Source organism: Rhinolophus hipposideros (genome assembly GCF_964194185.1).
Source record: "Rhinolophus hipposideros genome assembly, chromosome: X".
Classification (NCBI taxonomy): Eukaryota; Metazoa; Chordata; class Mammalia; order Chiroptera; family Rhinolophidae; genus Rhinolophus; species Rhinolophus hipposideros.
This window is the reverse complement of record NC_138046.1, coordinates 102,364,474-102,391,853: the sequence shown is the minus strand read 5'-3', so window position 1 is coordinate 102,391,853 and position 27,380 is coordinate 102,364,474. Positions and strand designations below refer to the sequence as shown.

General features: G+C 34.9%; 1 protein-coding gene across 1 annotated transcript in view; it reads right to left on the bottom strand.

The window, feature by feature from the left end:
- The window catches only part of DMD (dystrophin), a 2,022,175-nt gene that overhangs the window by 1,410,006 nt on the left and 584,789 nt on the right, over positions 1–27,380 (bottom strand). The window contains exons 14-16 of the mRNA XM_081043053.1: positions 12,624–12,725; positions 12,396–12,503; positions 5,995–6,174 (exon numbers count right to left, since the gene is read on the bottom strand). Of these exons, the coding sequence (XP_080899179.1) occupies positions 5,995–6,174; positions 12,396–12,503; positions 12,624–12,725 (390 nt within the window). The remainder of the gene's footprint in view (positions 1–5,994; positions 6,175–12,395; positions 12,504–12,623; positions 12,726–27,380) is intronic.

Sequence of the window (27,380 nt, the reverse complement as noted above, 5' to 3'; positions counted from 1 at the left end):
GTATGGAGGCATTGCACTTCTACAGCTTAACAAAGACTGCATAATCACAGCAATGACTTTAGCTGAGAATGGGTAGCCAGGCTTAAAACTATCTCCACAGGCAAGGTAGCACAAGTCCCAACCATCTGATGGTGTAAGGGTTGACAATTCTAAGCTGCAGAAATAACTTATATGTTGAACTTTTTGATAAACCTGGGGTAAAAGACCAGGTGCTCACAGAGGAAGCCGAGTAATTAATCAAAATGCTATAAAATACTCTAGCTCATGAATGAACACAGAGGAAATGTCATAGCTAAGTGTAGCATACAAGAAGTGCCAAAGTCCACGACAGTGGCTTGGTGACAAAATTTAACTGCTGTCCTATTTTGGTGACAATATTTTAATATTAACTGCTGCCCTGTTTTGAGACTTGTCATAAGGCAATAAAATTTCTTGAACAGATACATTGGAATCATGAGCACAATTAGAGTCAATATTCAAGACATCATAACAGAAGTATTTCTCCTATTTCAAATAAAACATTATATGATAATTACAAAGGTTTATTCTGTAAAACTGTCTGCTCAATTTTATGTATTTTGTCCCTCACTTCAAATTAGCTTTCATACAAAGAGATACATGTTGGCTTCAGGATTCCTATTAAACAGAGTTGGAGAAACTGTGTGAATTAATTGCATCTGAAAAAATTCAAGAAGCAATGCAATTTATTTTTTCAGATATGCCTGACCTTCATCTCCACGCCATCTGACATGAAGTAATGAAATACATTCTTTAACTAGGGATGCAGATTAACAAGTACAAATTTAGGAAAAGAACTTGTATTTTTCTTTATGTGTCATTTCATTTATTGTCAGTAGATAACAGATGTATCACATAGATGCTGAGTATTTTATCTTCATCTTATTTTAATTACATACTCATGATGAGTGAGATGTAATCATTTCAGAAGTCCGTCCGTTTTGAATAGAAAGATAATTTTATTTTCATTATTATCTTCCCGCTAACTCTGAGATTGATATAGCAGGGACAGTTGGAATCCCTTCACTAATTACTCCAGAGTTTGATAATAAGATTTCAAGCAAAGAGAAACATATCATAAACATTTGGAATCATAAGGACAATGTAGAGATATTCCCAGCCCAAACTTTTCATTTTATAAATAAAGAATGAGAAATTTCAATGGTTAGCTCATCTCTAGTCTCTTAAACTGTCAGTGCCTAAAACATTTTATGTTGTTGCAGATAATGAATTTACAACATAAAGCCAATTGCACTGATACACAAACCCTGATCTCAAACACCTACTTTAGCTGGAGGTTGCAAAAGGATACAGTTCATTTCCAAAGTTATTTGAGCTATAACTTCAAACTTTTCTAATAAAAACTTTAACCTAAGCAACTAATCAAAAGATGTTCTAAAATTCAAGATAAACTGCTTAGTCTATGAATTTAAATAAGATAGAAACCTAAGATAAGTTAGGGAATTTTATTTTAATTCTAGGTATTATAAAACCATTTAATCTTTTGTTTTTTCTTTTTTTTTTTAATTGGCAGTGGACTGATTAGGCTTGGAGAGCTTTTAGGAAGCTATGAAAATGGTTGTCAACTGAAAGGCGTTAGAGTATTTTTAATTAAAGTCATGGATAAAAAGAAGAGAGGCAAACCAATTTTAACTGCATTTCATGTATCAACGTGTATACAAAATAATGCTTTGAGAATGGGTACAGCCAGAATGCGCACATAAAATATTTTATGGAGAGTAAAAACAGAACCTCTAAACATTGAGAATTGACTCAGAAAAGAAAAGGCAAAGAAAGAAATTTTCATCTTAATACTTTCACATCTCTATATTTTCATTTCTGGTATGAAAAACAGTGCCTTATTATCTGCAACAGTGTTTTACATTACTCACGTATCTGGCAAGAGTTTTAAAACTCTCAGCAGGACTTAAATGATACAGAATAGATATATACATACATAATGATCCCTTCCTCCATTTGGGCATCCATAAATATAGACACAGACATAGGTAGCATAAACAGGTACTCTCACATTCAAGGAGAGAGGATTTCTGAGTATATTAATTTTATCTTTGAGATATCTGTGCTCATAGTTCAGAATATTGCAAAAGTGGCCATTAGGAATATAGCAAAATATTCATGAAATGGGAATAAGATCTATGGACTTCTGTGAGTCATAGAATGTTCCTTATTCCTGGCAAAGAAGATCATTTGCTCTGTTAAAAAAAAAATCACAAAACTACAGAACTTCTAGACTTATCTAGACAGATATGTTCTTACATCTAAACATCTGTTGCTTAGTTTAATATAAATTAGCATAATAATTTATAAACCATACGAATAATAAAGCCTTTCCACCTTATATATGATTTCAGCTAAATGGGGGAAAATAATGTTTCAAATCACTTAACATATATTTAACTTTAAAGTAATAACTATAATGAATTATTGACTAGCGTATTTCCTAATAATAATCAAGATGAAAATGTGTTTCTCAGGGTCACAGCATTTAGAATAAAAACTAAGTTTCAACAAGCATATTTATAAAAATATATTTGGAGGCAACAGCATCATTTGAATATTTAATTAAGTCAAATCCAGGGTATATTTCGTTTGCTCTCTGTTGTCATTTTAAATATCCACATAGCAAGTATTACTATTCTTTCTAACTTTTAGAAACAGATAGTGTGTCTATTTTCTTCGGCTGCTTTCTCATGGACTTAAGCATCTTTAGCTTGTGTCCTGGTATTGTTTAAGTCAAACCTGACTTTGAAAGGCAAGATAACATCCCTCACAGTTTATTTTTTTCTTCACATTTTGATCTCTTGCCATGCTACTTTCATAACGTCAAAATCCCTCAAAGCTTTGACCTAAATAGCAGTCAAAATTTCGGGCACACAATGTTCTTTACATGAGCACAATCAGATGCCTTGTCATCTCGGTCAAAATTCCTATATCCTACTGGATTTTAACCATTACTGGAATATTGTTCATTCTTTGTAGTACCAATCAGCTGAAAGGATTTTTGAAAGATTGCGTAGATGCAGTCATTAATGGGGCTGATTGTTTTTCCCCCAGAAACACACTGGAAGATACGCACATAAGTGAGCTTTGCCCTTCCAAGTGACAACTTCACCCTCAACACACTTGGAATTCTTCTTATGTAATTTTCATCAAGTTCAATGTGACATTCAAGAAAGAAAAGCAATAGCTTTTTTAGTTGAAAGACACTGTTTCATTGCTCACTCTACCTCTTTTGAATCCCTATTTCCCTGGAGAGCTTCATTTTTATCTTCCTAAGATCCCCAACGCCCCCAGCAATGTTTTGGATTGGGCGTATGATAGCTCATTTTTGGGAAAAGCCAATGAGCAAAAACTGAAATTTGAGCTTCAGAGAGAAACTCAAGCTTAGTGTTCTAGGAAGTTTAACTTGCCTAGTGTAAGTGTATCTATCTGCTTTTGGTCTGATATAGGAGTATACAACTGTTTGAAAATACAAACAAATTATAGTGAACCACAACAATCCCTCCAGACTCACTAAACCTGATGCCCTGTGTATTAAGGGTGCCATTTTTTTTCCACAGAATGCTTTCACATCTATGGCTTTGTTTTATCATCATCACATTCTACTCAGCAGGCATAACATATACCTGTTGGAATGTACGTTGGACATCATTTTATTAAAAACTATATAAACCAGAGCTAATACTGTTTTATCACAGATTTTAAAGCATTCAAAAATAAGAGGTTAAGTAAGTTGACCTCGGTGGTGGTCTCAGAACTCCTAGGCAATTAACAATAAGGCTTGTTTTTGTTTTTGTTTTTCCTTCTGACTAGCATAACCAAATCAGTAATATTTTGATGAGACATACATACAACCTTCTTCAGAAAATAGTCTCATTCCCAGGGAATATGTATATTTAAACACTATTGCTAGGAAGGTCTCCATTGTCCCCAGTGCAGGCAGCATTGTAGAAAACTAGAATGGGGGAATTGCCACATATGCCATTATCTTGCTAATTCAATGGTTTTTTTTGCTTTTTGGTTTTAATATGGTCAGCAGACTATATCAAAGACCACATGCAAATTACTGGCGTACTGAATGAGATTTTCTGAGCAGTCTAGGACTATGCATTTTAATCAGTTTCCCAGGCGATTATTATACAGACTCAAGCTTGAAAACCACTGCATATAATGAAAGTGAAGGAGAACATGACCTATTGCTAAATTATATATCCATAAACCTATTCTTTTAAAGGGCTGCATTTCAAAACAATTTTATCAAATATTGCCAATTATTCTTAACATGGTAATTAATCACTATCCAGCAACAACAATCTATGGAAACAAGGGTACATGTTGGAATAGTATCATTATTGGCTTAAAAAGTATCAAATTTTCTAATGCCTCATGTATTTATTACACAGATGTCAACAGTATTGCAAAGTAGCCATGGCCAGCTAACATATAATAAGAGGAATCATGATCTGGTATTAAAATCACTATTAGATCAAGTAACTATTAAAATATATATTCAATGGAAGACAAATGGAATTTTTATTATTGCCCAATGATTGCATTGAAAATGCATTGGAAGGAGCACTTTATACTCCTTCAAATTTTAAATATGAATTTGATTTTAAAAGGAAGCTTGAACTGTGATTGAACATCATATACGAGTATGTTGGCTGATAGTATTTTCTTAAATTGTGTTTCTGGAAGCAATACTTCAACTTTCATTTCTTCATCTTTCGATGAACATTTCCTAAGTGCTACTTATCAGATGTGAAGCCTCAAGAAAACAAATTCCCTGCGCTGTCTCACAATAGAGGAGGTACAGGCCTAAAGCTTTTGAATGTGCTCATTGCTACCGTATTTTCCCGAAAACAAGGCCTAGCCAGACAATCAGCTCTAATGCATCTTTTGGAGCAAAAATTAATATTAGACCCGGTATTATATTATCATATCATATCATATCATATCATATCATAAAGACCGGGTCTTAAGCAAAATAAGACCCGGTCTTATATTAATTTTTGCTCCAAAAGATGAATTAGAGCTGATTGTCCGGCTAGGTCTTATTTTCAGGGAAACACAGTATAACAGAGATACATGTGTTGAGCTATAAATTGTGACCAATTAGAAAAAGTTAGCCTCTATAATGCAAAACAATACGGCAGAATATGTTAAATACTATTATAAACAATGTTCATATTTTGAATGACTATCTATGATTCCACCATCTAACAACATCAGATAATAAAAGCTGCTACTTGAAAAATATTCGATTTTCTTTACCAAAACTTTTAAAATTCTTAACATAAAAGCACATTACGACACTAAAGTATTACTTAGATTTTTTCCTAATCTACAGCCAATATGTGTTAGTGTCACTAAGCCACCCACATTCATGATTTTATGAATCAACGATCTGTGGTAGAAAGGAGGTCCAATGATTAGATTCTCACTTGCACTAACAGAAAGGGGTCTTCTGTGAAATCAAAGGACTTGGGCCCTAGCCTGCTCCTATCAGTTAATTTCCTTTTCACTTACTTTCCTTTTCACTTACTTGCCAATTCACTTTTCCTCCCTATGTTTCCTTTTTCTCATATGTGAAATGGAGAGGTCAACTAATGGCCCTCATGGTTCTAGGAATCTATGACTTGGGGGGGTAGATTGTGATGACACAGCTCCCTAGCATTCCTTCTGACTGTTCTAAGTCACTCAGATCCCCATTCCCATTGAAGTGGATGGGTTTATACTCTAAGACAGTAACTACTTAGTCAATTAGCACTCCTCCATTTCTCCCACATTCTCCAATAACAAAACCACTGAGAGAGCCATGTTTTTATTCCACTGAGTACTTGGCAAGGACTAACCCAGTGGCATTCTTTGTAGGAATATGGTATTGCTCTCTCAATGAAGATTTCAAAACTCTCAAGGAACATTCATTGTAGGATAATTAGTATCACTAACCTGTGATGAACTCTTTTCAAGTTTTTGCACTAAATTATCCCAGCGCTGGGCAAAGTTGTCCAGCCATGCTTCCATCTTTTGGGTGACCGACATATTTTTCAGTGTTGAAAGAAGATCCTGGTTAAGTGAGCAGAGTTTGTCCATGGTTTGCTTTTTCTTTTCTAGCTCTGTTTTTAGAACCTGTGAAAACAAGAAAGAACACAGAATAAGCCTATGTTACATTATATAAAACATTACAGTTCAATTTGCTTCTGCATGTATTTTCTCATTGGAATAGATAAGAAAATATAGCAGTAGTGGATGTAATGGACCAAGAGCCCATAAAAATATAAATAGAAAATTAAAATCCCAATAATCTTCCCAAGAAGCTTGAAGAGGAAAAATAAAAGTCAGATATGGAATAAACAGCTAGTAGAGGAACTTAAAAGCTACCTTAAAATATTTGAACAACTGCCAAGTAAAAAAGGAGCTTTGCTTCAAAAGGCAAAACAGAGATCAACATATGGAAATTACTTTTTAACATTTAACAGAACAGTGGAAGGCAGCAGGGCTCTTGAATATTAGTGAATTTCCTCTTAATTCCTGATAGAATTCAAGGGAAATACCACGGGCCAGGAGTACCACAAAGACAAAATGGTTGAGAAGATGAGCATGGTTAAGGAGCTTTCCATTCTGAAATGCTATATGTGGCTAAATTTGCAATGTTACCTATTTTCACAATTTTTGCATTATTCTCATTATTTGGATATAAAAACCTTGTGATGAAGTTTACTGACTTTTAAATTTGCTAGCATGTGTTACTCAATTATATTTAGCTAATTGAGTAATTATCTTCTAAAACTAATTTGAGAGTCTGTTAAGTAATCGAACTAAGTAACTGAGTATAAGACAAATCCTTTGGAATCACTTTGCATGTTTTGTAAATACGTGTGTGTTTTATGAAGTAATTTTTATACCATTCATATTTACAAAGTTTCTGTAAGTTATGGAGGGTTACACACGCCCTCCGGGTAATATGGAATGAATAAACAAAGTGACTTGTGTGAAATCAGTAGATCAAGGGGGCTTATACCTTCACTTTATCCATTAAGGTCACCCGGTGCTTTGGGCAATACAATTTCCAGCTCCCAAATACTAGTCCCTGACTTAACGTATAAACACAGAACAAGAAGAAAGAATGGAGAAAATTATTTTGCAGCCCCATTACAGTCCCCTCTTTTTGGCAGTAACAAGTACCATAAACATAAACTAAGCTGTGAGACCTGTCTTTCCAAAACGAATGCAAATTTATTTAAGAACAATTAACACCACATTTGGCAAAGAACTTGTCATGAAAGAGCTGCACCAGTCGCTCATGAACCGAGGTGTCACAGGCGCAGAAATCAATACAACCCCTTGCAGAGCACCCTTTATGCGTCTCATTTGGGCATGCCACCTGCACTGATAGCTCTGAACGGCAGGATGTTCTGGTGTCTCCTTCAATTAGTTCCTTCTCTATTCAGAATCTGCTTCACCTGGTATACCTTATATTGCAGTCTTACTGCATGCCATTTTTAAGGAATAAAAGCCCGTTTTGCAGTTCATTTCTCATTTTTCCTTAGTAATTAGGTTTCTTCACTATTTTTCTCAGTTTGAAAGAATGCAAGAGACCAAAATATGAGTTAATATATACAAGTTGAGATCATATCAAAATAAAAGTCCCAGTCTGGGAATTTAGTGATAGACAGGTTTTGTACATTGATTTTGTTTAATTCACATGTTAGCTTCCCATTAAATTTAAGTTCATACTTGGACTAGTAGTAAAACAACAGTTTATGGTACCTGCCTAGAGCTGGGACCCACATTTGAATTTCAGCATAGACTCCTCAAATTCTTTATGGTGTTTTATTTTCCATATAAATACACTTTACGGTGAGTGTATTTAAACACACTTTACGGTGTTTTATTTTATTTCTTTATTAACGTTTGGCACGCATTTATTTTGTTGTAAGCCATCTCAAGTTCTTTTTGGGAAAAGGCATGACAGATATATAAAGACATACATTTAAAAACAGAAAGACGTAAATATAATCCTCTTTGGCTTACTTTCTCAGAGTTTAGGAACTATTTTAAATAGCTACTATATGAGTAAGACTAATAGGTATACCCATTATTTAAACTAAATGTGTGATGATTTGGAAATATTTCGGAACAAGGGTTGAGAGTTATGTTTAAACTCTCTAAGAGGAAACAATTTGCACCCGCAATGTATGGGTAACCTGATGTTACCTGAACAGCTTTTCTTAGATGATCTCTAAAACTAATTGGATATCCAAAAAGATTCAGTGGTAAATGAACTAAGCCTCTTGTGTTACCATTCAGCCAAATGAAGAAGTGTTTGGTGAGCAATACAAAAATAAAGAGGAAAGTCTCCATTAAATACTTTTAGGAAAAATGTACTCATACTAAATTAAAAACAGCGTTATTATGAAATTGAGGAATTATTGAATCAATTTATTTTTACCTAAATCTATGACAGAAACACTGTATTAACAAATGCTTCTATTGAGTAAAGTCTAGATTTGTGTTTTTTAAAATGGTGATGGCAAATTAGTTGTTGTGCCTCAATTAGTTTCCTTTTATTCACTCTGGATCTCTCTCTCTCTCTCTCTCTCTCTCTCTCTCTCTCTCTTTCTCTCTCTTTCTCTCCCTCCCCACAATCTCCCAGTTCCTGAATGACTCCCGTACCATAACCAACAGGCGGAGAAGACAGGAAATCCATAGTCTTCTCAGATGCATCAAATCATAGTAATGAATTACCTTGTTCCATCTATCCTTGGATAGCAGTTCTTCTCAGCGTGGATTTTATGTATGCATATTAAATAACTCCGATTTAATTGTTACTAATTACTAGAATATAAAAAAGATGTCTTTCTGCCTACCAAAACCTGATCATAGGTTTTTGGATGTCACAGAACCACAGAGCTCAGTAAAACTCAGGAGGCAAAAGGAAGCTCAAGAAAACTTGTACGAGGCAGAGGTCAGCTAGGATCTTAAAAAGAAGAAGTACCTATATTTTATTTTCATAGAAGCTAGGCACCTGTGCCTACCTCCAAGGTAGGCAGGAAAGTACAGTCAATAACAGTAACAGAGACGGACCAGAGACGGACAAGAGATATATAAGCTTCTCAAGAAGTCAGAATACACATGTTCTATCTGGTCAAGGTTAGATGATAGGAAGTGAGCAAAAGAATGTCCCTTTAGAAAAGGCCCAAGAAATCTTCACCCTATTCTCATCTGAAGTATTCTTCAGCGTCACGCCAAGGCAATTTCCCTTACACTGGCAACATTGAATTTCATACCTACTTTGTGTGTAGTTAGTTACTTATCTATAAGTGAGAAGTACTCCAATTTATTCTAATCAGCTGTTGCTGTCCTTAGGTAGACTGATCCACTGTGGGGGTTCTCAGCTTGAGGGGACCTCAGAATCTCCTGGAGGGCTTGTTGAAATGCAGACTGCTGAGCCCCACTTCCAGGGTCTCTGAGTCCATAGGTCTGGGATGGGGCCCAGGAATTTGCATTTCTAATAAGTTCCCAGGTGATGCTGACTGCTGCTGGTCTGGGGACCACACTGTGGTGAACCATTGATTCCATCTGGATGGATTCTTTGAGGAGCACAGGAGGTGAGGTCAAGGTAAAATGGCACCATCAGTGGGGACTTGCTGAGCTCCCATAAGCATTCCATCTCTGCCACTGGAGCCCACAGCCCCCTGAGAGTGTCCTCAATCCACGGACTCCTTCCTCTAACCTCTGTACATCACACTCTCTTGGATCGCCAAGCTCTCCAGAGTTATCTTTCCCTGGCAAACACCACCTTCTCAGCATCTTGCACACTTCCCCAGAAATATCTCTCTTGCAGATTTGGGCCTTTTCACGATAGCCTACGTGAATCAGTAAGTCTCAGCGATCCCCTCATATGAGCCAGTTTCTTCTTCTCTCCTTTTCTTTTTATCCTTTACAACAAATGAAAATTCAATTTTGATCATAAAAAAATAATAGACCTACATGATTTGGATAAAACTACAGATCCGGAGGAAATGAAATACTTGATTCCTCATCGCCCACCTCAAAGAAAAAGTAGGAGAAAATCCCATGGGTTATTAGTGATGATATTTGAAAACAAATTACACTGATTGTAAATAAAAGAGAGTTTTAGTACACTGTATCTATACCTAGGTATGTAGTAGGAACGGGTGACAGATGGTACCTGTTCTGGGTCTCAAATTGTGACATATTTTAATGAACATTAAATTCTTACTCACTGCCTGAGTCAGCAGGGGAATTTTACCTCAAATTCTAGACCAGCTGTCAGGTTTTGTTAATTGGCTTAAACTATCAAATGGTAAGACTTATCCATAACATGTTTTCACTTTGTTCACAAGTAAGGTGACATAATTTGAATTTTAATCATATTGGAAAATTATTGAGACTTTGCTAAGAGAGCATTTTCATGGCCCTGAGGCTACTAAAGTCTTTTGCACACAAAAATGTCAACATAGTGACATATGATTGTTCGAAATGACAATTCTCGATTACAGTTCTTTTTTGACAAGGAATCGAGTAATATGAGGAGTTCTGAAATAGCCTAGAAGGCCTGGACCCGAGTCTGGATGTCTTGGTGCTCATTTTAACTCTGCTACTAATGTTCTATGACAGCTTATCTACATGTCATGTTTTTTCCTGAGCCTCAATTTCCTCTTCTGAAATAACCTTGTCTCTCTCCTCTTTTTCATGCCCAATGCTCCTTAGTTCAGTTGTTCTAATTTGTCCCCTTATTATCAAAAGTCTCACTACCAAATAGTTTTCCAAAAACGGAAATGTGATTGTTATCAAACTCTCAATGGATCCCCATCAGCTGCAGAACAAAACTACAAATACATCACTGATATTTTTACTGGTATTTTTGCATTCTGTTGATGCATAACATAGATTACTTTTCAGAAGCCTGTCATTAGTCATATCATCCCTCAAGAAAGCACATATTCTTTGAGGAATGATTTCTTATTACTAACAAGCTAGTGTATAATAATCAGGAATACATAAGTGAATCTATTTTAAATTAAAAGCCTAAAGATTAGCAACTATGGAACAAAAACATATGATACACATAAATATTTGTAAAATGGTACAAATTTAACAGAGAAAAAATACTTAAGATTAGCTTTAAGTAAATCATTTAATTATTATGAAGTGTAATACATAATATCAATACAGATATCAATTGATTCACTTAGGTAAAATTATGAAACATTATTTACAATAGGCCTTTTTTTATATTAGAGTTGAAATTAAGTTAGCCCTTAATAAAACGGATCTATCAAATATCAGAAAGAAATCCTAATTAGGCAATATTTTACTTGGAAAATAAAGCTTAATATTAGATTGGCCTCTCTTTTGCTGAAAAAGTACTAAGATTCACAGTGAAGAAGAAACTTAAGAGATCTTTTTCAATCCTGTAAGGTTCAACTCAAACTGGAATGTCTTAGTGCACTGCCAAAGCCGACTCCTCAAAACACAAGCACTTATAATCAGTGCCATTTGGTTTGCTTAGCGCTTTTTTTTGCTTCCCAAACTAGGGTATAAGCCCCTCATATGTGAGAATAATCATCTCTTGTACTTCTCATATTTCTCAGAGAATCTACTTAAGTCTATTACTTTAGAACTACATTACTGAGAACTTTATGGAACTTTCACATGTTCTTCTTCGTGTTACATTTTTTATTTTAACTGAAGGCTTATTCCAGGTATTCTATACATATTCAAGAGTACAATTTGGTTTGAAAAAACAAGGTTGAAAAGCTACCTATGTCCTGTGGAATTGATGTTTGTATCCCTCCAAAATTCATATGTTGAAGGCCTAACCCCACAATGTGATAACAGCAGGAGGTGGGGTTTTGGGGACGTAATTAGGCTTCGTTGAACTCATGAGTGTAGAGCTCACATTATGGGATTAGTGCCCTTTTAAGAAGAGGAAGAGACACCCCCATTTCCACCAGGTGAAGATACAGCACGAAGGTGCTGTCTGGAAGCCAGGAAAAGGGCCTCACCAAGAATCAAATCTGTCAGCACCTTGATCTTAGACTTCCCAGCTTCCAGAACTGTGAGAAATAAATGTCTATTATTTAAGCCCCCCAGTCCGTGGTATTTTGTTATAGTAGCTCGAGCTAAGACACTCCAGTTTTCCCTATTTTAATTTAAAAAAGTAATGATTAGATGTAATTAAATAGACTGATCTAAGCAAAAACAATGAACGTTTGCTTTAAGATTTGAAAGAAGGATGAAATTATGGTGTTAATATAGACTAGTGGATTAAAAACAAGCAAACAAACAAACAAACTACAGAAAGCTAAAATAATACATACAGCCAGTTTTTGAAGACTTGATAACATTTCACTTTGATCCTTAAAGCCACTAGTGTGAATCTTGCTCACTGCATCTTCTTTTTCTGAAAGCCATGTACTAAAAAGGCACTGCAAGAAATCAAACAAATCCCAAAATAAAAATGATTAAAGTAGATCATATTTTTTTCATTTATTCATTTAACATGTTGCCATGGCTTTCACTGCTACAATTTCCCGGACATGACTCACCTGTTCTTCAGTAAAACGTTGCCATTTTAGAAGGATATCTTGTAAAAGAACCCAGCGATCTTCTGTCCACTTACAGATGTTTGCCCATCGATCACCCAGTACCTGAGGAAGAGACAACCCACCGTAACATCAGCAAACAATTTATTGTTAACTGAATTCCATTAAAAATGGCAGGGGTGATTTGAGGAAGTATCTAACTTTGAGTCTCCTGTGTATACTAGTTGTAAAGGACGCCCTTCCTGCTTCTGCTTATCATTAGATAAGTGTTGCTGCTTTCTCTTGACTTTAGATGACAAATACCATATGATCTCACTTATATGTAGAATCTAAAGAACAAAATAAAGGAGCACACAAAACAGAAATGGACTCATAAATATAGAGGAAAAACTGATGGTTGCTAGATGGGAGGGGATGAGAATGGGAGAGAAGGTGAGAGGATTAGAAAGTACAAATTTGTCATCCAAAAATAGTCACAGGGATATGAAATGCAGTATGGGAAATATAGTCAATAATGCTGTAAAGATTATTTAGGGTGCCAGATGGGTACTGGACTTATGAGGGGGGTACCCTGTATATAGTCACAGGATGTAAAATGTAAAGTACAGCATAGGGAATATAGTCAAATGCATAGTAACAGCTACATACGATGTCAGAGGGGTAGTAGATTGGGGGAGGGTGGTTATCATTCTGGAGGGGTGTAAATGTCTAATCATTATGTTGTTATGTACACCTGAAACTCAATAAAAACAAAACGTAAAAAAAAAGGAGAGCAAAAACACTTACAAGAAGTCTGAAGCGGTTATCATACCACTGATTGAAATGTCTCCACAGTAAATGTAAGATAGCAAAGACATAAAGAGGATTTTGCAATGATAATATATAAAATGTGTATCTTCCCCAGGCCAAAGAAAAAAAGTCTGCCTCCCAAACAGAATGCCTAAAAATACCCTTATTTGAAGCCATCTGGTATAACTGGAATTGTTCATATCCTGATTATAGAAGAAAATTATTATTGATAAATTATATCCACATGCGGATTTAAAAAAAATTATTTAAATTATTATTACAAAGCATTTAAAGTGACTATCTCTCTAAGCTATTCTAGTGAGAAAATCATACTATTCTCTGAGTACCAACTGCCAGATCCTTATCATGCCGCTGTCTTTGTGCGCACACTACTTTAATATGTAACATAAACATAAAAAGTTTCAACTTTTTGTTTACTTTCTCATAAATAAGAGATTTATTTTCCCATAGCCATTGGATCTTTAAAACTAGATGGATGGTAACTAGATGTAATGTGGTGATTATTTTGTACTGTACACAAAAATAGAATTATGTTCTACACCTGAAACTAATTATAATGTTATATATCAATTTACCTTAATAAAAAAATACTACTAAAATACAATGATTTTGTGCAAGTCAAGAAACAATTAGAACTATCTCAAAATATGAGCATGTTTTATTTGGTACAGAATTAGAGCTAGAAAACTTGTTTGTAACTCATACGTTTTACAATTATGTCTGGCATTTAAGATAATCCTCATCATAATTTCTACCTTACTTGGTGTTACATGTTTGGATTGAACCACCTAGAATATATTAACATATGATTCAAATAATACAAATGTAATTAGCAGCATGACAAAATCCACCTAGGCCTAGGTTGCTTGGAGACCCACCTATTTTTTCTAAAATTTGTTTAACTTGCCATCTTTTCAAAAAGGGAGTCCCATGCATGAATAAGGAGTAGGCAATGAACATTTCACTACAGTATTAAAATGATCATGTACTCATATGCAACTCAGTCACAGTGAGTTCTCAGTTTTTCTTCAAAATGTCAATGAAAATGTTATTGCTTTTAGCATAATGTAACTGATTTTTGTATTTTTTTTATGATTTCACTCTCTACTCCTTTTAAATTACATTAGTTTATGACAGAAGCCAAAGCACTGAAATCGCAATGCCAGATGTCCACAGAAAATGTGCTAACATAAATCAATGAATTCAACAATATTAGCCATTTAATTATTACAAGCTAGTATTTGGGAATTTTTCCCCAAAACATATTAGAAGTTCTTTTACTGAAATTCCTAGTGACAGTGTCAATATGCACCAGGTAAAAAGGCATGTAACATATCTATTAATGGATTTGTAGTGAAAAATATTTAGCTTCAAACAGAGAAAACCTTACCCCTCAGATATAAACTACACCATATACCTAATTCATGATGTAATCTAGAAGGGCAAATTGTGGGATATTTATTGCAGCCATTCAACCCCAGTGGGGATGGGAGTCAAAGGGGGAAGAGATAAACTCAAACCAAAGCATCATCTTCATAAATGAAAGAAAATGAACTGAGACTTCCAAATAGCACCTGCTCTCTAGTGCTACAATACACACAAATGAAGTGTCCGCCGAAGTAGCATCTTAGGTTTACAATCTTATAGATGGATGTTTACAATTTATCTGCAGAGAACATCTTATAAAAGAAATCCTAATAAAGACCTCCATATACTAAGTTGCTTAAGATTATTAAATTTATAGATTGCAAAATACATTAATGTGATACACTTTACACCGTAGTTTTTTTTTTTCATTACATGAAAAAGAATTAGTCAAGCAAGACTAATAATAAATATTATTTTAGGTATATAGCCAACCCAGTTAAGACAATTATTTCAAGAATGTCATGAAAAGTGTCCTTTGTATTTGAATAATTACAATGGATGATTTTGATAATTAATTAAGCAGGTTTATGATTCAGCCAATATTTAATTTAACTTAGAGTTAATGGTAATCTCCAATTCATTCATCATTCATGAATTTAACAAATATTAACTGAACACATACTATGTGCCAAAAATAACAGAATAGAGATGTTAACAGACTGAACGGTTATGCCCTAAAATTCATACGTGGAAGCCCTGTCCCCCTCTATACAGAATGTGACTGTATTAGGAGATAGGGCCTTCCTTTAAATTAAAATGAGGCTGTTAGAGTGGGCTCTAATCCAATCTGACCGATGTCCTTATAAGAAGAAATTTGGACACACAGAAAGACCCAGGGAATTGTGGGCACAGAGGAGAGACTATGTGAGGACACAGTGAGAAGGCAGTCATCTGCAAGCCAAGAAAAGAGGCCTCAGAAGAAACCAAATGTGATGATACCTTGATCTTGGACTTCTAGTCTTCAGAACTATGACAGAGTAAATGTCTGTTGTTTAAGCCAACCTGTCTGCTATTTTCTTATGGCAGCCTGAGCAGACTGATACAAAAGGCATATTTAAGAGAGGCTGATTCTATGGCATCACAAAATACCTCACATAAGTAAAGCTGTCAAAGTAAAGATGTACTTGTCACAGTGGGGAAATTTTAGAGAATACATTTCAATTGCCAGAGTAAATTAATTAAAATTATTCAAATAGAGTAATTTTTTAAAAATAATTAATGGTGACTCAACTTCCCAAATATAAATGTTATCACTTAACAAACGCTTTTATGTGGGGAAGATAAAAGTGTCCAGAGCCAAACAACTTGGATTTACGTCTTAGGTCAGGCAGTTGCTTAGATTACCAACATGAATATGTCTTCTCAAATTATAAAAATATGTTAAATACATAACTTCCTTAGAATAACTCTGGCAATTCTTTGACAGATTGGTATTATTATTCACACACACCCCCAATGAAATCAAGTGACTTTTCCAGGAAATTTGTGGCTAAATTATTTCATCTTTCTCAAAGAAAATAACCATACCAATCCCTTAAAGAATTGCTACAAATATTGAACAAGATTACATATTGGAAAGCAGTTTTCATTTGAACTGAGTTACATAAATATTGGTGGTTATTTACCCTTTGATTCATCATAGTATTTACATCAAATCTTCTAAGAACTACCAAGGATCATCTATTTTACTCTACTCACTATGAAATCTTTACAAACAGATGTTTAAACTTCAAGTATACTCTTCTTCAAAGATTTCCAACACAAGAGAGCACACACGCCTTTTAGTAACACATTCCACTGCTTAAAGCTATCTTACTCTGAGAAAGCTCCCAATGAACTGAATCTAAGTCACTTCTGTTACAATGTGGGCATGGTGCTTTTTACTAATCTTAGTAAAATTAGATAAGTAAATCAGAAATGGCTTGTATGTGTCTACCCACTGGCAGATTTTTGCAACGCCATGTGCACAAATATAAAAAGATGTACATAGTGCTTGAATTTATGGATTTATTTGTTTATTGCTTAGGAATATTGGCCATAATTTGAATTACAAAGTGTGGAGTTAAGCAACTGGAAGATTATCAGTCAGCTCTATGATTCCTCAAAGATGCAGGTTCCTATCATTGCCTGAAGGGTTGCAACCAAATTGTTACACAAGTGTAAAGGGTTGGATTGAGTGGGATTGACAGGAAACTAGCTGATAGCTTCTTCAAAGAATCACTACATTAGAATTAGAAACCTCTTCCCTAGAGGAAGAAAAAAAAAAATCAGTGTTTGTCTGAGTTCCCATTTAACTACATGAATCCCTTGAGCATTTAAAAGTAATGCATAGTTTTAAAAGCTAGGTAAACCACATTGTACAAATAAAAAATGAATTATAACATCTCATGAAGTGATAAGAAATTAATTTTTATTTATGTCTTTATTTTGTTGCAGCAGTAAAAGAAGCTAAAGGTCAGTTCACTTACTCTAACACATTTTCATGGGCTTAATCACAACTCCATTATCATTTATGCTCAGATTCAAAATGGAGAGGATTTTTCTCTCCCATTGAATTTGCACTGCCTATTGTTATACATGCCAAGGACATTTCTCATCTGAGTTCCTTTGTTTGGCTGAGTTGGTTTTTCAAAGCAAAAGTAAAAAATGGCTATCGAAAGAACATTTGGAGAAAGGCAATTGAGGAAAATTTGACAAGCCTGGGAGATAAAACTTAAGTACATTGACCCTTGAATTTATTGAAGCCAGGGATAGAATGTGATAGCTAACCTGTGCCCATCACAAATGGCATTAAGAGAGAAAGTGTTCCCAGGAGTATGTCACTAAGGAAGAAGCAATTATGTGCCGTGGACCACACAATGCCGCAGCAAGTGGAATGTATAAGCGAGGGAGGCAGCAAGCAACCCATCTCATTTTATTGCAGGTTAAGACCCTGGAATATGCTTCCCAGTTAAATGAATTTTATGTGAAATGAAGCTTCTGAAAAATAACTTATTTCTTGATTTTTCTTTCTTACTTTATAAACAACTATACAGTTAGAAAGGATAAGCAACTTCATCTTACCACAGGTAAAATGGAAATAACATCAAAAAACTCATTGAAAGAGATAAAATAAAACCCATTATGAGGCTAGAAATGAGGCAAAATATTAGTGACTAGTGTTTAGCCAAGTCTATGATGCTCTTCTCAATTTTGTGTGTTTTTACAGACTGTTAACTGGAGAGGCATAGTATAAAATGGCATGCCTTATATCTTCACTGTCTACCATATGGTCCAGGGCAGAAAACCAAAACAAAACATGTTTTGATGTATTAGGAAACACTTATTAGAGGTTTGTCTGAAAAATCATTCTCACTAATATTTAAATGACCCCGTAATAACTCCTGACTTAACTCAAGGAACTCATGACTGTCACTTTTAGAGACTCAGTTTGCAGATGAGGAAACCGACACTCAGATGCGCTGAGCAACTTGTCCAAGACCACACAGTTCACATGATTGAGGACCTGGGATTTATTCTCAGATCCGTCCAGCTACAAGACCATTCTTTTCAATGATGCCATTGACTCAGGAGAGCATGCAAGATAAAATACACACACACACACACACACACACACACACACACACACACACACACACACGGTCTGACAAGTTCGCAAACTTGTTGCTATGATGTTGCTAACTTTTTCTGATATCAGAGGGATTATTCATTATGGATTTTATCATCCGAACAAACAGTTAATCAAGTTTACTATTTGGAAGCGCTGAAAAGCCTGCGTGAAAAAGTTAGACGACCTGAACTTTTCACCAACAATTCATGGCTCTTGCATCACGACAATGCACCAGCTCACACGGCACTGTCTGTGAGGGAGTTTTTAGCCAGTAAACAAATAACTGTATTGGAACACCCTCCCTACTCACCTCATCTGGCCCCCAATGACTTCTTTCTTTATCTCAAGATAAACGAAATATTGAAAGGAAGACATCTGGATGACATCAAAGGTAATACAATACGACGACAGCTCTGATAGCCATTCCAGAAAAAGAGTTCCAAAATGGCTTTGAAGGGTGGACTACGCACTGGCGTCGGTGCATAGTTTCCCAAGGGGAGTACTTCGACAGTGACCCTAGTGATATTCAGAAATGAAGCACGTAGCACGAGGATGAGCTCGCGAACTTAATTGTCAAAAATACCACCACTGTGGTTATCAATATGGGGCTTTTCTCCCAAGTACTGTCTTCAAGCCTTTTTCTTTTCCTTCTTCATTAAATACCTGCCTACCAGTGTTTATGGTAACAATAGAACTATTTATGGTGAATCTGAAGACCCACAGGAGGTGAGAGGCACCTGGGAAATCCTGTCCTCTCTACATCAAATTCTAAATCCTTATGACTTACAATGGGCAATAAAGCTACGCATCTGTTCACCTGCTAAACATCAATAGGCTTAAAGAATTTGGGTGGCCTGAATTCTTTTTCCACATCTACTGTTGCCCAATTTGGTAATATCTCTCAGGAAATTATTAAATCTTGCCATGGTTTAGTTTCCCCACCAGTGGAATGGAGACAACAGTACCCGCCCTGATACCCTCCAAGTTAGGTTTACTGTTAGGGTCAGACAGAGATCACTAATGTGAAAATGCTCTGAAAACTGTGATGAATTATAAAGATGACTGTTGATTATAAGGACTGAGAGACTAGTTGATGGAAAATGAGCTTTTGTTTCCAGATGTGATAAATCTAGAGCACAACAGGATTTTAATACAGAATACAGTGAAACATGTCAGCATGACACTAAAATTACTAAGTGTTCATATGTTATCTATGGTCTATTATGACTTATGTTTTGTACAGGAGTTGAAAATCTTTGACTTTTATATTTTTAAACCAGGAGAATGCTCCAATATTTGTCTTATTTGTGATCAAGGGAAAGAAAAACAAATATGCTTCATTGTAACTGTTGGCTTTGGAATATTCCATTTATAAGAAATCACCAGTTCTACTGTACATAAATAACAAAACGCACAAAATAATTTAGGTGTAAGAGGACGGGGAGGGATGGGGTGACTGTAGCCAAATGGAGGGCTCATGTTAAAGCGGGCAGAGCTATTCGATTCCTACTGAAGTTAATATGCAGGAAAACACGCCAAGGATCATCTGATCACTTGCTTTTTCCGAGGAAGCTAGAAAGTCATAGTTTTATATCACACTGCTTAAGTTTCAAACACTGATAACTAATAAAAAGATTCTTAAATACTCTCTGGGCTGAACAGAACTTTATATGGATATATTTGTCATTTTAGATGTAATAGAAAAATTCCTAGAAAGACACAATCTACTCAAACTGACCCAAAAAATGGAAAATCTGGAAAATGGAGATAAATCAAATAATGAAAATCAAAAAGAGAAAGTCTTAAGTCTATTAAATATATTGAATTTTTCATTTAAAACTTCCCCAGGAAGAAAATTCCAGGCATAAATGGCAAGTTCCCAAGGCTGCGTAATCAGATATGTTATAAGAAAGGAAAACAATAGGACAATCTCTTTCGTGGACACAACGGGAAAACTCCAAATCGAATGTTAGCAAATGTTGCAAAGAAATCTAGCAACAAATAGAAAGGATTGCATCTATATCATCCATGTTTGTTTATCTCAGCATTGCAAGACTATTTTAATACTAGAAAATATTAATTAGCTTTATGCTGTTAATATGTAAAAGAAATGTGGTTTTACATATTAACAGTATAAAGGAGAAAACGAATATCATCTCAAGTGATCCTGACTAAAAGGTTTGATAAAATTCAGCACCCAGTAATAATGAAACCTCTTAGAACACTAGGAATAAAAGGCATCTACAACAAGCCTGCAGGAAACATCATACTTTATGGTAATTTACTAAAAGCCTCACCTCAGAGACCTAAAATGAGAAGCAGGTAGTAAGAATAATCTCATTGTACTAAAGTACACAGCACAATAAGGCAAGACAAATTAACCAAATGAATAATTGGAAAGGGAAAAGTAAAACTGTCATGACTCACAAACAACCTGTACACGTACACCTGAGTGATGCTATAGATAAACTATTTAAATTCGTAAGTAAATTTAGCATGGTCTCTGGATACAAGGCCGAGAAACAAAAATCAAGTTGTATTTCTCCATATCAGCAACAAATAGAAAATGAAATTTTAAAAGATAGCATTTACAACAACAGCAAAAATTTCAAAAACCTAGGAATAGATCTCATAAAAAGTCTAAGACCCACTATCTTGAAAAACACAAGACATTACTGAGAGAAAACAAAAAGACTTAAATAAGTGGAAAGCTATTCCATATTCATGAATTGAAACACTGTATGTAATAAAGATATCAATTCACCACAAATTCATCTACATATTCAATGAAATCCAATTAAGACCATAACATTTGGGGAGGGGGACAAGCTGAATCTAAAATTTATATGGAAATGCAAATGAACAAGGGTAGCCAAAATAATCTTCAAAAAGGAGAAAACAAATATGAAGAGCTTACACTGACCAAAACGGATTTAGTGTTCCTTTCAGCTTGACTAAACTCTAGACTACCCAGTTTCCCCCAAAATAAAACCTACCCAGACAATCAGCTCTAATGCGTCTTTTGGAGCCAAAATTAATGTAAGACCTGGTATTATATTATACTATTATATTATGTTATATTATAATATTATATGATATTATATGACCTGGTCTTATTTTACTTATAATTTTTGCTCCAAAAGACGCATTAGAGTTGATGGTCCAGCTAGGTCTCATTTTCAGGAAAACACGGTATAAGCCCAACTGCCCTTTTCTTAGAGTACATACACTAGAAAACTTTTATTTATAAAATTTTTCTCTGCCCCTTTGAGATGTAAATATTCCACAACCCAAGAATGTCTTTCTCAAGAACCTGGGAGCCATCCCCTTGAAATGTAATTATGAAGTAAAAAAGTGCCTCTGTGTCCCAAACTCCATGGGAGGGTAGGAGGCTAACTCTGATAAGGGACAATTAGCAAACACAGATGGCATAATCACATTAACTATCCGATCCCATAACCATAACGTCTTCCATTGCTTTTATGCTACCTCATCCCAGCTCTTAACAAACTTTCCCACCTTGAGTTCAGTGGAACTGAGTTGTCTCTTCCCTATAGCAATGGTCTTGATTTCTAATTGCAATAGTCTTGAATAAACTCTACCTTGCCTGTTTTACCATCTGGTTCAATTTTTCTTTTACCATACTACCAGATATCAAAATGTATCATAATTAAAACAATGTGGTATTGGTATAAGTATAGGCAGATGCACATACAAAACTTACTAGCATCCATAAAGTGACCCATGCAAATATAGGCATTTTATTAAAGGGGACACTGCAGAATGGTCTTTGCTATAAATCATGCTATTTCAATTAGATCTAAATGGGGAAAAAAATGTCCCCATATGACAATCCAGGAGAATATCTTCTGGGTCTTAGAGTAGGAAATTTTATTTTTAAAACTTTTAACAAAAATACACTAACCATAACAGAAAATACTGAAGTGAAATACACTGATTTTAAAACTTTTGTTTATTACAAAAGTTATCATTAATGAGTCAAAAGGCAAGGCATCTAGTTTAAAAAAAAAGAAATAGTAATACAGATAATCAACAAAGGATTGAAATTCAGAATATATATACTTAAAATAACTGCAACAAATCACTAAGATAAATACTGACAATCGAATCAAAAACTAGATGTTCCAAAAATTAGGTTTTTCAAATAGGCAGTAAGTAAACAATTGTAATAGTGCTTAACCTCCTTAGTCATCAATATGTGCAAATGAAAACAAGAGATGCCATTACAAGGCCGCCATAAAGGCTCCAAATAAAAATCTGAAATATCAAGTATTAAAGAGGATATGAAGCAATTTGTACCTTTATTCACTACTGATGAGAATATAAATTTACACATCAACTTTGGAAAACTTCATAGTAATACTCACAAAGTTAAATATACATATACCCAACAACCTAACAATTTCAATCCCAGTTGTGTACCCAATACAAAGGCATACACATATTCACCAAAGGACATGTACAATTATTTTCACAGCAGCATTGTTCATAATGGTCCCAAACTGCAAACACCCCAAATTTCCTGACTAGTAGAATGTATAATTAAATTGGGCTATCTTCACACAAAATGGAATACTATCCAGCCATGAAAATTAATGAACTAATGATAAATGCAACATGGTGGAATCTCACAAACATAATATTGACTTTAAAAAGTCAGTTGTGAAACTATATATAATATGCCACTCCATGTACATGAAGTTAAAAATAAAACTAACCTGAGGTATTATAAATCAGGATACAGGTTATCTTTGAGGAGGTGGGAAAATTTTGTGACTATGATAGGGTTTGCTGGGGGCTTGGTGATTACTGGTAACATACTATCTATACATCTGGGTGTGGAATTATGGATGTTACCTTTGTGAAGTGCTCAAGCTATAATTATGATTTGTGTCCTTTTCTGGGTACTCAAATTAAAAAAAAGTATTTTTTTTTTTAAAAAACTTTGTGCTATAGTGTAAAGTTTAAATTTTTTTCAGAGATCAAAAAAAGGTCAGAGTTCACTCTAGATCACAGGTATTAGAATTAACATTTCTCATCATAAAGATTGCATAAAGAATGCATAAAATTTCTAATTATAAACATACTTGCATATATTTCCCTTGCAACAATTTTCTCAAGGTCATATAATAATTTTCTCCTAAGAAACTGAGAGATTAAGAGAAAGCCCTGACTGAGGCATCACACAGATCTGGGTACCAGTCCCAGCTCTGCCACTTGCATGCTACATGAACTTGGATTTAACGTCATTATGCATTGGCTTTTTCATTTGTGAAATAGGGATAACATTACATACAAATTATGTATCGTTTTTGGAACTATAAGGAGCACACAAAGTGCTAATAATTGTAATCATTGCTTCATGAGCAACAATTGTTGACAGCAGGCTTAGTGAAATGATTTCTATTACATTTGAAGTTATGATTATTTTTAAACATGCTATTGATCCAGCAATCATAAAGTTAGAAGCTAGAATCATCAAAAATGTTTTCATCCATATTCTTCTTCATAAATAATCTCTATTTCTTAATTCTATAAGCTTTAACATAACATAGACTTTTCCCCAAAATTACCCCCCAAGTATGTACTATCAACACTTTAAATTAAATACTCCATTTTCAAACCATGATAGAAAAGCAGACATCATAATTATAGTCTTTCTGGGCAACTACTTTTTAGCAGACTCTTTTCCTTCCAAACAATAGGGGCATAATTATGGTACAGAGATGGCACAAAAAAGGGAATGGTCATCACTATGGAAAAAAAACAGCCTCATGGAGAAAAATGTGAACTGAGTTTTCCAAGTAGGCACGATGAACATGAATATTCTGAGTAACATGAATAGCACGTACAAAGACATACAGAGTATCAGAAATGGCTTACAGAAATAGAATATAGGTTGAGAGACATGAGGGGGCTAATAGAAGATAAGCATTGAGAGACAGATAGGGTCAGGTAATAAAAATCATTGTAGGCCTAAGTGATCAGACTCTGCAGAGGGCAGAAATGACTAAGGAATTTAAGCAGAGGAGAAGCTTTACTAAGTAGGCTTTTGAGATATTATGGAGATTGAAGACAGGTAAGAATGCAGGAAAGGACTTCCAGGGGTTGATGATACGGGCTTCACCTTGGGAAACTGTGACAGGAGCAAAGGAAAAATAACGAGCATGCGAAAAACATAAGAAATGCTGGATATAGACAGATACAAACATATGCACATATACATGTATACATATGTACTGTGTTTCCCCAAAAATAAGACCTCGCTAGACAACCAGCTCTAATGCATCTTTTAAAGTAAAAATTAATATAAGACCCGGTCTTATTTTACTATAATATAAGACCGGGTGTTATATATAATATTTTTACCATAATTTTACTGTAAGACTGGGTCTTATAATATAATATAATACTGGGTCTTATATTAATTTTTGCTCCGAAAGACACATTACAGCTGATTGTCCGTCTAGGTCTTATTTTTGGGGAAACACGGTACATCCACATATAGAGAAAAACATAAATGTAAATGTACAGATTTATGTGTGTGTGTGTATATATATATATATGTATATATATATATGCACATTTGTATACAGTTATATACATATATATTTACATTGACTTGCATGGGTGGGAAATCAGACCTTTCATATTAAAAGCTTAGTCAATTGATTTACAGATACTGCGTTTTATAAGCAGCAAAATTTCCAACGATAAACATACTTTTTGTGATTTAAAAAGTGAAATACGAGTATATGACATTTGTATGTGACATTCTAACTTCACAGGATATTGAATTTTCCAAAGTCATGTGGGAGAGGAAATCGTCCATTAACCACTTCTGTCTGGGTGAAATTTACACAGTGCCCTGCTAAATCCTCAAATGGCTTCTTTCCCCCAAATTTTCTGACACTGCAGGCTGAATATAGCAGTCCAATTATTTTCAGTCCAATTTGCTGGCACATCAATCAGTAATCAGGAAAAATATATTAAAACACAGACGTTCTCCACCAACCCATGTATGGACAAGAACGCTCACCTTATCCACACACATATCACAGGAGGCTTTGCAAAATACTTTAGGGAAATCAAATATAATACTTTATATTCATTCCATTCCACTGGATCGACCAATTTCATAAATTCACCAAAGAATTTGTCTTAATACCACATAATATTTGTGCAAATAGTTTAATGTCATCTGATGTACAGTTGGTTTTCATGTCTCGATTTTAGTGAATGCATCTTAGCTCTTAGAGGCCTTTCTCATCTTTAGAATTATTCCTCCAAAACATTCCAAGTTTACTGACTTCATCAGATGAGCAAGAAACTGAGTATGTGTGTACAGCCTTATGTTTAATAATCTGTTCTAAAATTTATTTTCCAGGCTATTCTTTTCCAAAAGAGCATGCTTGGCGGCATCCACTCTTCGGATATAACTTTAATTCTCCAAAATGGTGGACAGTAACTTTAACATAAAAGTCATGTAACAAAATAATCCAAATGCCTTTTATATGCCAGAAACTCTCCTGGGGCTGTGGCCATAGACACCTTTAATACATCTAGCTGGACTCTCAAGTATTAACTTGTACCGAAGAACGCAATGTTCCAAAAAAGGGATTTCAATAGTTCTGCCTTTGCTCCGGAAGGTGTTTTTATTACAGCATCCCCCATAAGCTATGGGCCTAACCATGTTTGGGGGCCTTTCTTTTTCTACTGGAAAACAGCTATCTCCCTAGAACAGTAGGCTTTCGTTACTACTGAACAGTAGGCTTATTACTTCCCTAGAACAGTAGGCTTTCGTAATACTACATTTATAGTCTTTTTTCAATTTTTCAAATGTAAATGGCCCCATGGGACCTATGCACCTCCAAAACACCTCCCTTACTTTTAGTTCTTGCTCAAATGCTACTTTCTCTCTTTTTTTTTAAATTAAAATTGGGGTAACAAGGGTTAGTAAAATTACATAGGTTACAAGGTTACATAGGTTACATCTACTACTATCTATGGCATTTTGTATTCACCAGAGTCAGTTCTTTCATCACCATATATTTGACCCCCTTTACCCTCTTCTACCATCCACTCTGCCCCCCATACCCTCTGAAAAACTGAACTATTGTCTGTGTCTGTGAATTTTTGTTTCATAAATACTACTTTCTCAATAAAATTTCCCCTGACTACTTCATGTCAAACTGCTCCCTTCCTTGGTCTATTTTTCCTTGTGGTTCTTAACACCTTTTTTATAGCATAAAACTTGCTTATTTATTACGATGTATACTTAGAATATAAGCTTCATTGAGGAATGATTTATGTTCTGTCCATACAATCTCAAAGCTTAGACTTTTGGCTAGCACCTAGTAAGTATTAAACTTATCATGACCATCATTTTACATTTAGTTTCATTTGATTAGTACAGGTCCAGGACTGTTGCCCCCTCCGCTCCCTTCACCACTGTAGTCCCATCTGGCATGCTGGCAGAGAGCTGCTGCTCAAAGTGTGGTTTTTGACTGAAAGAATTATTGTGGAATTTAGTATCACACACTAATTCGAATTCTTAAGGTAAGTCTCTGTCTACCTACCTAGGCTCCATTAGCATCACTCTTCTGACAATGTTGTAGCTAAATGGGCCCTTTTTCAGTTTGTTGTGGGTAACATGCTTACTTGATATTCTGTTTCTCCTTCCTGGAAACTGTACCCACCTCCACCAATCCCCTTTACACACACTTTAGACAGTTCCCTCCAATGTAACCTTTAAATCCCAGCTTAATCATCACTTTCCTGGGGAATCATTTCATGCCTTCAAACTTCAATTTAAGTCAGATTAATTTGTTATTACAAAACCTTGTTCCTTTCCTTCATAGAAGGAAGTTATGTCCATCCTAAAATTTTGG